Source organism: Panthera tigris, chromosome B1 (genome assembly GCF_018350195.1).
Source record: "Panthera tigris isolate Pti1 chromosome B1, P.tigris_Pti1_mat1.1, whole genome shotgun sequence".
Lineage (NCBI taxonomy): Eukaryota > Metazoa > Chordata > Mammalia > Carnivora > Felidae > Panthera > Panthera tigris.
This window is the reverse complement of record NC_056663.1, coordinates 143,061,670-143,074,217: the sequence shown is the minus strand read 5'-3', so window position 1 is coordinate 143,074,217 and position 12,548 is coordinate 143,061,670. Positions and strand designations below refer to the sequence as shown.

Here is a 12,548-nt window from a genome sequence, read left to right as displayed (position 1 = left end):
ACATTTATTCATTTTTGAGAGACAGAGCGTGAGCGAGGGAGGGGCAGAGAGAGCAAGGGAGAGACAGAATCCAAGGCAGCTCTAGGCTCTGAGCTGTCAGCACGGGGCCCCGGGGGAGGCGGGGGAGGGGGCTCGAACTCACTGACTGACCTGACCTGAGCCGAAGTCTGACGCTTAACCAACTGAGTCATCCAGGTGCCCCATCTACCTCATCTGGTTGTAAAATTAATTTATGATGGCTAAATTGCAAGGGAGAAATGCACTGGCCTTATAAATGACCTTTTCCAGACTCATTGAAGGTTTTCCATGAATTCTCCCCATTTCCATTCATGGCAGTAAAAGGGGAATAATCCTACCTCGCCACTAAAAGCCTTTACAAAACATAATTATATGAAGAAAAAAAGTAATTATATTGTCACTTCATTCACATGATACACTGACTCTCACATTAGTGTCACTCTTGAAGGGCTAAGCAAATTAAAGTTTGAAAATTAAAATCACATTGTAGTTTCCAAGGTATTTGATAATACATGATACACTCATGTAATTAAATGTAATACATTTTCCACTCATCTGGAAAATGAGGATGAAAATGTTGACTGTGGCTGCTCACAGGGCTGTGGTGAGGATCTAATGAGAAACGGTATGTGAAAATGATTTAAAAATTATGGCTTGGTTGATTAAGTGTCCCATTTCCACTCAGGTCATGATCTCACAGTGCATGAGTTCGAGCCCTGTATCAGGCTCTCCGCTCTCAGCACAGAGCCTGCTTCAGATCCTCTGTCCTCCCACCTCTCTCTCTGCCCTTCTCCCACTCTCTCTCTCTCAAAAATAAATAAACATTTTTTTAAATTATGAACAGACAAGAATAAGAGATTAATTATTTTGTGGATAACCTGTTCTTAATTTAGCAAAACAATTTCTTGGCCATGAGCCCCTAGCAGAAAGACAACGCTCAAGTGTAAACTGTTTGACTTGGTAATCACAACTTGAGCACTAAGAGTCGAGCCACACCTGCAGGCTGGTTCTCATGGGAGCTCCAGGATACATAGGAACAAACAAAGCAGTAACAGGGTGAATTCTAGAGGGAGCAATTGGAATAATCTATTTTTGCTGCATTTATTCCTTTGTCTAACTAGAATTTTTGCTCACTGTAAATAATGGAGAGAAGCAGAAAGTAGTCAATGAAAAGAATTATGGTCCCATCATCCAGTAATAACTGCTAACATTTTAGGGGCACTCGTTGGATCAATCGGTTAAGCATCCAACTCTTGATTTTGGCTCAGGTCATGATCTCAAGGTTCATGAATTCAAGTCCCGCATCAGGCTCTGCACTGATAGTGCAGAGCCTGCTTGGGATTCTCTCTCTCCCTCTCTCTCTCTGCACCTCTCCTGCTCTCTCTCTCTCTCTCTCTCAAAATAAATAAATAAACCTTAGAAAACATTTTAGTAGATTTGGAATTCAGTATGCATGTATATTGTCATTGTTACAACTTAAAAACATTTTTGAAGTAATTCTTCAGCTATAAATCAAATTGTTAACAGTGGTGAAGGAATGAAATGAAAAAATGAGAAACTTTCACTTGAAGTATTTCTGCATTTTTTTTTTGCCTTTTTTTCAGTTTATTCATTTATTCTGAGAGAGAGCACATGTACGTGCATGTACACGCAAGCAGGGAAGGGGCAGAGAGAGAGGGAGACACAGAATCCGAAGCAGGCTCCAGGCTCTGAGCTGTCAGCACAGAGCCTGATGTGGGGCTTGAACTCACAGACAGTGAGATCATGACCTGAGCCGAAGTCAGTCGCTTAACAGACTGAGCCACCCAGGCGCCCTGATCCAAGTATAACTTTTAAAGATCATACTTAAGAGAGTGCTGTGGGAGTACTTGTAGAGTGAAGGGCCATTTATTATTTGGCCACTATTTATCAATCATTTTCACATGCTTTGCAGACATTACTTCATGTAACCTTTATAACTACCTCCACAAAGTAATCATTAACCTCTCTGAGCTGTGTCTGCAAAATGGGTCTAAATAATTTCCTATGTTCTCAAAGGAAGAAGCAGAATTCAAACCAGATTCAGATTCAAATTCAGACTTCAAAGTTGGCTGTTTCTAGGCATTACATCACAGAGCCCCTCCCTATTCCAGAAGCAGTGTGAACAAAGAAAGAGCTGACTCAGCAGGGTAAGTGGACGAGGGATCATACCCCAATAGAGATTTCCCTAAGGAAAACTGGTTGACCTCTTTAAGTAGATGCTCAATAATCATAAATGACCCTTCTTCCTAGGAACATAATTGACACAGACCTCTTGCGGTTTTGTTTTTCCAGGAGTTTGATGTCTTTTGTATCTTTGTCTTTTCTTCTTCTTCTTTTTTTTAACATTTATTCATGTTTTTGAGAGCGAGAGAAAGACAGGGCGCAAGCGGGGGGATGCAGAGAGAAGACACACACAGAATCTGAAGCAGGCTCCAGGCTCTGAGCTGTCACCACAGAGCCTGATGCGGAGGCTCTCATGAGGCTCTCATGAACTCATGAGCAGCGAGATCATGACCCAAGGTGAAGTCGGACAGTTAACAGACAGCCACCCAGATGCCCCTGACGTCTTTTGTGTCTTACACGTTAACCAGCAGGCCATCCTAATGATTGCTGACTTTGGTTAGCAAGTCTCTCTGACTTCTGAATCTGAATCTTATACTGTACGAACTATACCTGTCCATTCTTTAAGAACTGCACATCCACGGTCAACTTGCGTAAGAAATTTCCAAAAGGATAATCTAGATTCCGGCCATGGTAAATGTGGCCATTGGAGTCTTGAGCCACAATACTGGTGCAGAATCTGAAAAAATAGAAAAGTACAGTATGAATGAAGGAGAAAAATAAGACAAAGGAAAATGAATTTTTCATTAAAAAGATAGATCCTTAAAGTAAAACAATTTTTCTCCTTGTAATAGATACACATGATATATGATCCTAATAGAAGAATATGGATCCAGAATTCAAGATGAAAAGCACAACTGGCACAATTCATCAGTGTTCATTTGGTGTTACTAGACCTTTGCCTTCAGCACAAATGGCATTGAAAACATACTGAAGGAGAATTTCATCCTAAATCTAAATTTGAAACTGACCCATTCTGGGCTCAACTGGACCCCTGAACTTCGCTTATTCCTCTGCTTGGCAGTGTGTGGTCTATTTAACATACCATTCAAAGTTAGTTCAAACTTACTTCTCTTCTATGAATTTCTCAGAGCAAGTACAATGGTCCTTAAACCATTCTGTGCTTGGTCTTTTCTCTGTCCCCTCGGGGCTCCCAGCACAGAGCTAATAAGAGAAAAGGATCCTTTAAGAACCCCCAGCCAGAGAGAAGTATTCTGAGGAAAAGAGGAAGAGCTTTGTTAAGATATCTAAATGTCCAATTCCTCTAAGAATATATAATGTAACTTAAATTACATACAGTGGAAAATACTTACACAGCATGCCCAATTCTGGGAAAAGATACGTATATCCACACAAACAAAACTGAGAGGAAGTACTCTGAAGGGCTTTTGGTCATTTCTAAGTAACAGGATTGTAGTTAATTTTCTTTATACTTTTCTGTATGTACTAATTTTCTATATTGATTACATATTACTTTTATAATAGGAGAAAATAAATGTTACTTAATTTTTTTGTTTGTTTAAAAAAGGAAGTTTGGGGGGGCGCCTAGATGGCTCAGTCAGTTAAGTGTCCAATTTTGGCTCAGGTCGTGATCCCACGGTTCATGGGTTCAAGCCCCATGTCCGGCTCTGTGCTGACAGCTCAGAGCCTGGAGCCTGCTTTGGATTCTGTGTCTCCCTCTGTCTTTGCTTCTCCCTGCTCAGCCTCTGTCTCTGTCTCTGTCTCTCTCTCAAAAATAAACATTAAAAAAAATTATGGGGTGCCTGAGGGCTCACTTGGCTGAGCGTCAGACTCGGGCCCAGGTCATGATCTCGTGGTTCACAAGTTCAAGCCCCAAATTGCACTCTGTACTGACGGTTCAGAGCCTGGAACCTGCTTCAGATTCTGTGTCTCCCTCTCACTCTCTGTCCCTCCTCAGCTCACACTCTGTCTCTCACTCTCTCTCAAATATTAAAAAAAAAAAAGCAAAAAAGTGTGTGTCTCATCTGTGTGTTTCCTTAAAGAGGGAGACACTCAGTGCTTCTTAACCTAACCTGCCTAGGTGTTCAGGGAAGATGCCAGAGGGCGGTAAAGCTTGGTTATCCCAAGAATACACTCCTCCCCACCCCACCCCATCATCGTATGGCAGTCAGAAGCCATTAAGTATGTTGCTAGATAAGGCTGGTCTGGTGGCAAAACAGTAAATCCTGAAGACAGAAACCAGGTCAATTCCAGGACCTCCTACTAAGCCAGGAAAGACTTAAGACTCTCCCTGAACTTGGTCTGGGATCAACCACACACTCTTAAGTGCTTTCACTTCTGTGTGCCATTTTATCATGCCCATCCTGTGAACCAAATACTGGATCTCACTATTAGCCAGAACAGTGTTCCCTGTGACCCTGACCCTGGAGGGTCCAGCCTCTGACAGAGGAGTCAGGATCTCTAACCATGACCAACACGGAGGGATAAATGCAGAGGGACAAATAAGGACTGGGATGACCCCCTGCATTATAAGGCTGCGGGGTCGCTTGGTTAGACAGTCTGGATGAGAGTGGGGTTAGTTGTAAAAACTTCCTGTTATAGTACCTGTTGAGCAGAGTTTGTAAAGTGGACTAATACTGGCTTGGTGGGGGTAGGAAACAGGGGCTTCAGTTCGAGGAAAAGTTCAATGCTGATTCAGAGAAGCGGCCTTCCTTCTCGAAGCCCATGATCTGCTGCTCAGATTTATCCAGAGGCAAAGAGGAAGCACTGGAGGTTTCAGGACAGCCCAGTCACCACCCTGTTTTTATCGCACTGGAAGTATGTCTCCTCCCGCCCAGATGTGACAGGAGTCCCCGGTGAATCCCAGTTAACCCACGCTAGCGCGGGACACTCACGCGGTGGTCTCGTAAACCAGGTTGAGAAGCAGGCAGTCGGCCAGGTCGCAGTTCAGGACTTCGCACATGCCCCGGATCTCATCTGCGAAGGGCTGGGGCAGGAAGGCAGCCAGCTCCCCGACCACCTTTCCAATCAACGGGTGGACCCACTTGGGGACCCTATTCCTAAAAACGAAGAACCGCAAGGGTGTTTGACCTGCTCAGGGGCCGAAGGGGTGTCAGTGTGTGTGTATCGGTGGTGGGGTGTTTCCTAAAGCTCTTATCGTTAGGGGTGAATGCTAGGTTCCTCCCTTTCCCAGAGGGCCCGACGGCCCAGGGTGCACATCACCCAACCCGCAGCATCCCGGAGGGAAAAAGAAAACTCGGAAAGGGAGATAGGGCGAGAGAGCGTGGTCCCCAAAGGGGCGGACTTGGGGGGCGAGCGAGCGTGGTCCCCAAAGGAGCGGACTTGGGAGGCTCGCGAGGCTTGCAAGGAAGGTGTGGGCTGAGCTCTCTACTCTGAGTTGAGCAAGCGGGTGACAACCTGAGCACCACCCTGATCCAGAATGGCTGGAGGAAGGGCGTACCACTGGTGACACCAAACTTGAAAGTCAAACCAGCCGCCTCGATCGTCCTCAAGCCTCCTCAAGCCCGACGCCTCCCAGAACAGCAGCAAATGCCAGTTCTCGTCCCCGCTGCCCTTGCACCCTGCTGAGGCCAGTGAGGAGGTTGGGGTGGAGGGCAAGACCGTCACGGAGGGGAGGGGTAAAGCGGCTCGGTTTACAGCCTGGTGGGCAGAGCGCGTGTGGGCTTGCGCACGCGGACCGGTGTCCCGAGGGTCCCCCCTGCGCCCGCGCGCCCGCGCTCACCCGAGAATGTGTGCCATCGCGGCGCGCACGAAGTCGAGGTCAAAGTGCCGCAGCACCGGCAGCCAGCGCAGCTCGGGCGCCACGTCCAGGCTCACGTTGAAGAGCGGCAGGGCTGGGGGCGAAGCAGCCGTCAACACCCCGACCCCGGCCAAAAGTAGAGGCAGCGCCAGCCCCGGGAGCGCACCCAGGCCCGCGGCTCGCATGGCTCAGGCTCCGGCGGCCGCCACTAGGACCGCTGCGGCCGGCGTGCCAGGCGCGCCGGGGTAAGAGCTGACGGAGGAGGGGCCGGGGCGGTGCCGAGAGCGCTGGAGGCGGAGTCCGCGCGCGGCCTGGCGGGCCTGGTCCCTCCCGACCGCGAACCGCAAAAGAGCTGTGGGCACCCCCTAGCATCCGCGCTTCCGGCCCCCCATTCCTCCAGCCGCGGCCCCGAGTCCCGCCGGGCCGGGCGCCAAACGCTGCAGGCTGCCGGCTTCTCACCCCTCTCCCCCGCCGCATCCCACCAACTCCGGCCTGGAGGGGCTGTAACATGATTTTCAGTAGTGAAGAGTTAGCGGGAAATCCTACGGTTGTAAAAAGGGATCTATCCCTCCCTCTCCGCCTTGCTTGCTTATATTTACATTCTTCAAAAGTTTATCTGGATTTAATAAGGGCTAGGAGAATTATTTTATGTTCAACACTCCCACGTCTTTTCAGTTAAAAATTTTTAAAAAGCTTAAAGTCAGTTAACATTTATGTGCCAAATGTTTTTGCTGACTCTGTCTGATTTAACCATAACAACAAGCCAGTGATAGGTTCTACTAACTCATCCCCATTTTCCTGATGAGGAATATGAGGCTTGGAGAGGTTAAGTAATTTTTCTGGATGTCACAGCATTGGTGGGCCTCCACTCCAAGCCAAGGTGTCAGAGTCCAAACTCCTTACCTTCATAATCATTAATCTCACCTCTCCGTTCCCAATATCTGAGAGACAGAAACCTTGTCTTAGGAAAATCACCTGATTCAGCAAGGCTGGGACATCATTATTATTAAAATTTTTTTTTATTTTAATGTTTTTATTTATTTTTGAGGAGAGACAGACTGCCAGCAGGGGAGGGGCAGAGAGAGAGGGAGACACAGAATTTGAAGCAGGCTCCAGGCTCTGAGCTGTCAGCACAGAGCCCCACCAGGGGCTCAAACTCATGAACCGTGAGATCGTGACCTGAGCTGAAGTCAGATGTTTAACCCACTGAGCCACCCAGGGACCCCTCAACTTCATGTCACTTTAAGGCTGATATTAAAAAGATAAAAATTAAAAAATACAAGACTTGTAGGGATGCCTGGGTGGCTCAGTTGGTTAAGCAGGACTCTTGATTTCTGCCCAGGGTCATGGGATCCAGTCCCGAGTCTGGCTCTGCTCTTAGTGTGGGACCTGCTTGAGATTCTCTCTCTCTCTCTCTCTCTCTCTCTCTCTCTCTCTCTCTCTCTCTCCCTCTCCCTCTCCCTCTCTCTCTCTAAATAAACATATTAACCCTCTTTCTGCTGCTTCTGTACTGTGCAGATTCCAGAGATGGTACACACTGATTTCATGGTTTATCTATGGATCAGAACCTACAGTTTAAAAAATACTTCTGTAGAGAATGAATGAAGGAAAATGATTATATCAGAAACATGAAGTATGATGTCTTTTTATAGCTGGTATCTCATTTCAGTTTAAAAGCAGTGTGGTAGTTTTCAAAAATAGCCACTTATTCTTCAGTACTCCTCCCTTCTAATGGTGGAGCCTATTTTCCCTCCTGGACTATGGGCTATACTTAATGACTTGCTTCTAATGAATACAGTACAGCTTTAGTGATGGTGTCGGACTCCAAAACTAGATCACAAAACACACTGCTGCTCCTCCTTGCACTGTTAGATTGCTCATTTTGCAGGAAGCCAGCTATCACGCCCTGAGAACACTAAAGCAACGCTGTAAAAGGTTCCTATCTTGAGGAACTGAGACCTTTACCAAGAGCCAGAGAGGAACTGAGTCTTCTTACTAATAACTATGAAAGTGCTATCTTAGAAGTGGATCCTCTAGCCCCCAGCTAAGCCACCCCCACACCCCTAATCCACAGAAACTATGGAACAATGTTCCTTGCTTTAGCTATTAAGTTTTGTGACAAATCGTTATGCAGCAGTAGATAACTAATACAGAGTTGGGTAACACAAGCAGAATGCCACCACCCTAACAACACCTTAAGATGTAGGCATGGCTTTGGGAGTGAGCAGTAGGTGGAAGCTGGAAGGACTGTGAGCAGTGTTAGTGAAAGCCTAAAGTTCCTGCAGTAGGCTATTAGAAGTCTGCTGGCCTTGAAGGAGACTGCCAGTAGTAGCTTCAGGGCAAGTGAGGAACATGTTACTGGCAACCAGAGAAAAGTGGTTGTTATACAGTGGCAGAACATTTAACAACACTGTCACCTACAGTGATGTGCAAGGTAGAACATGTAACTAAAGAACTGAGTAACCTAGCTAGATTTCTGGTCGGAATGTTGAAGTTGCCACCTACCTTCTTCTTGCTGGTTATAGGAAAATGCGAGAGGAGAGATGCCAGAAGGACTGTTACAGAGGATCCGGCAAAATGGTGCAGCCACTTTGGCAGTTTCTTACAAAACTAAACATACTCCTACCATATGACCCAGCGATTGTTCTCCTTGGTATTTATCCAAAGGAGCTGAAAACATGTCCATACAAAAACATGCATATAGATGTTTATAGCAGCTTTATTCATAATTGCCTAAACCTAGAAGCAATAAAGATGTCCTTCAGTAGGTAAATGGATAAACTCCCAGAAGATGGAATATTATTTAGCACTAAAAAGAAATGAACTATTGAAACCATGAAAAAACATGGAGGAAACATAAATACATATTACTAAATGAAAGAGGCCAATCTGAAAAAGGTATATACTGTTATGACTCCAGCTCTGTGATGTTCTGGAAAAGGCACACTCTAGTAAAAAAATCAGTGGTTGCCAGGGTTAGGAGGAAGAAGGGGATGAATAGGCAGAGATGATTTGGGAGGCAGTGAAACTACCCTCTATAGTACTGTAATGGTGGATAAATGTCATTATACATTTGTCCAAACCCACAGAATATATAAAACTAAGAGCGAACCCTAATGTAAGCTATGACTTGTGGGGATAATGATGCAGGTTCATTAACTGTAACGAACGTATAACTCTGGTGTACTCAGTTTTGTTGTGAACCTAAAACTGCTCTTAAAAATAGCCAATTTTTAAAAAAGGATCCAGGGGGTGCCTGGGTGGCTCAGTGAGTTAAGCATCGGAATTTAGCTCAGGTCATGATCTCACTGTTTGTGAGTTCAAGCCCCACATCAGGTGAGCTTAAGGACTCACTGCTTCTCTCTCTCCCTCTCTGCCCCCTCGCTCACTTGTGCCCTCTCTCAAAGAAAAAAAAAATGGTGCTGGAACAACTAGATAATCACATGCAAAAAGAAAAAAAATAGAAAAAAGAAAAGAGGATCCACGACTGGTTTTGAAAATTCCCAGACCCAAGGTATATATGGGAACTTAGTTTATCACAAAGATGGCACTGCCTATCTGTGGAGATATGTGTAGCATAAGTAACTGACAAAGAATTGATATCCAGAATATATAAAGATCTCCTGCAGATCAATAATAAAAAACCCAAAAAGTGGGACACCTGGGTGGCTCAGTTGGTTAAGTGTCTGACTTCGGCTCAGGTCATGATCTCATGGTTCATGGGTTCAAGCCCCGTGTAGGGCTCTATGCTGACAGCTCGGAGCCTGGAGCCTGCTTTGGATTCTGTGTCTCCCTCTCTCTGCTCCTCCCCTGCTTGCTCTCTCTCTCTCTCTCAAAAACAAATAAACATTAATAATAGTAATAAAAAAAACCCAAAAAGCTATAAAAAGAAAGAACCAAATCGCAAAAATCTACGTGAAGCAATCTCAACCTCTCTGGTAATCACTGAAATCTAAATTAAAAGAATACCGTTTTATAAACAAGAGTATTTCCTCTTGGGCTTTTATTATTCATTTTCTTACATGTGTAGTTTGATTATGCTGTAAATACTTTTGTATTTTGTTCTTTGCATTTATAATAAGCGTTTCCTATTATAAACATTTTTATAGCTTCAAAATATTTCATCATGTGGATAAATCAGTTTAACCATTTCTACACTGAGATTGGATTGACAAAACAATGAAAGCCAAATTTGCAGGGTAAGATTACCATATAAGTAGGGTCTTATACAAATGTATGGTATTTAAATAGTACAGAATTAGATGTGCCCTGTTCTTATCTACATTTTTTACTTTTAAACTTTATTTCTTTAGAGAGAGACAGAGCACAAGCAGGAGAGGGGCAGAGAGAGAGGAGACAGAGGATCCAAAGCAGGCTCTGCACTGACAGCAGAGAGACTGATGTGGGGCTTGAACTCATGAATGGTGAGATAATGACCTGAGCTGAAGTCTGACACTCAATTGACTGATCCCCCCCAGGCACCCCATCTACATTTTTATTTTTTTTTTTAATTAAAAAAAAATTTTTTTTTTTAACGTTTATTTATTTTTGAGACAGAGAGACAGAGCATGAACGGGGGAGGGTCAGAGAGAGGGAGACACAGAATCTGAAACAGGCTCCAGGCTCTGAGCTGTCAGCACAGAGCCCGACGCGGGGCTCGAACTCACGGACCGTGAGATCATGACCTGAGCCAAAGTCGGCCGCTTAACGGACTGAGCCACCCAGGCGCCCCCCCCATCTACATTTTTAAGTAAGTACTGACCAAAGACTGTACTAGGAGAGAAAACTTTATTTCCTTATAAAAGAGAAAAGGCTCCATGTCAGTGCCTTACTTTTCTATTCATTTTCAAGATCTTTAAAAAAAATCTCATAAAATACATTCTAAAAAAAAAAAAAAAAAGAATTTTTATTTTTATTTTTATACAATGAAAGAATGTCACTTGGTAGAACTTTATTATCCTTGGTAACACAGTTTAAATATGCTTATCTAAAATAGTTTGAAGAACAGAATATTCTAATTAAATATTCTGATTAATTCTGAGTCACCATGTGACACTTTAAGTAGATTATAAATTCTCAAAGAATTAGAATATGAGGTAATGAAAACAAAGTTTATGTTAACTATAACCTTCAAGAAATTATATACCACTTTTTTTTAATCTTTAGTTTTGAGAGAGAGAGAGATACAGAGTGCGAGTGGGGGAGGGGCAGAGAGAGAGGGAGACACAGAATCCGAAGCAAGCTCCAGGCTCTGAGCTGTCAGCACAGAGCCCAGACGCGGGGCTCGAACTCACGGACCGTGAGATCATGACCTGAGCCGAAGTCGGCCGCTTAACCAACTGCACCACCCAGGCGCCCCTATACCACCTTTTAAACTGTAACTTTTCCTTTATGATTCAGTAATTTATTTCTTATTGCTTTCCTGTTCATCATAAGCATCAGTTTGTTAGCAAATAGCCTTTCACCCTCCTGCCACCTGAACTTCCCCCTTTTTAGGATGCCCTCAGCCCTATGCTGTGCCTTTTTTGATAGTTCCATAAGCAGCTTGCATTAGATAGTCATTTTGTAAGCCTATTTCCTTAATCGGATCAAAGGTTTCTACATGGCACAAACATTGTGTTTGCCACCCATACCTCATGCATTTTACATTTTTTATATTTCAAACAAACTCTCCCCAAAATGGATGAATGGTAAAATAAATATTTATAGCAACTGTAATTGTTGTTTCATTTCAAGATTAAGCCAAAAATAAAAATAAAAACTTAATATCTATCTTTGATGAGAAATTTACCAAATGCTTATTTTGTGGCAAATATGCTAAGTGCTTGTAACATTCTCAAAATTGTCAAAACAATGAGGTGGGTGGTATTATACTTAGAGAAAACTGACAGGGAATAAATCATGTATTCAAATATTTGCTTGAGCACCTAACATACTGTGCACTGAACCAGCACTGGGATATGGCAGAGAACAGATTCTGCCTTTCGTGTAACTTGCTGAGATCACATGCAAAATATATCAGTATTCTAGATTTATACATCACTTTATATACATAGTATGAGCTTGGAAATGGGAGTTCATCCCTGAAATGGATCCATTCTTAGTACTGACAAAAAACTGACATTGAAAAGTTGAGGCTCAGACTCTGATGACCTCTTCAAGGTCAAAATGACTCTGGAAGGTCACTCTGCCTTCATGGACAGCATTGAACCTTGTAAGAATCTGATCTTCAGGTTCACAGAAAATATTCTCAAGGTAAAATTTACAAAATAAAAGGAATCAGATAGAATTAAGATACTTTGGGATTAGAGAAATAAGACTTTCACCTTTTTTTTTTTTTTAATGTTTATTTATTTTTGAGAGAGACATTTTTTTAAATGTTTATTTATTTTGAGAGAGGCTCTGTGGCACAGAGCCCAACGCGGGGCTCAAACCCACAAACCATGAGATCATTACCTGAGCCGAAGTTGGACGCTTAACTGACTGAGCCACCCAGGCGCCCCAAGACTTGCACCTTTTTAAACCAGGTATTTTTCTGTCTTGCATATAAACCTCAGTTAAGAGCAGGGTGAAGACACAATAGATAAGAAGTCAGAGCACAGAATGGATGTTTTGGCCTCCCGGCCTCTACGTTGGGTAGGAAAATCCAGAAGGATGAAACTTCCAG

At 43.8% G+C, this 12,548-nt stretch overlaps 1 protein-coding gene across 3 annotated transcripts in view; it reads right to left on the bottom strand.

Moving 5' to 3' along the window:
* The window catches only part of NAAA (N-acylethanolamine acid amidase), a 30,209-nt gene extending 24,112 nt beyond the window's left edge, over window positions 1-6,097 (bottom strand). For all 3 annotated transcript variants that reach the window (XR_006216940.1, XM_042984367.1, XM_007086982.3), the window contains exons 1-3: window positions 5,864-6,097; window positions 5,016-5,180; window positions 2,713-2,839 (exon numbers count right to left, since the gene is read on the bottom strand). Coding sequence is in view for 2 of the 3 variants with exons in the window: in XM_042984367.1 (XP_042840301.1) it covers window positions 2,713-2,839; window positions 5,016-5,180; window positions 5,864-6,066 (495 nt within the window). In the remaining variant the exon portion in view is untranslated. The remainder of the gene's footprint in view (window positions 1-2,712; window positions 2,840-5,015; window positions 5,181-5,863) is intronic.
* Window positions 6,098-12,548: the final 6,451 nt, after the last annotated feature.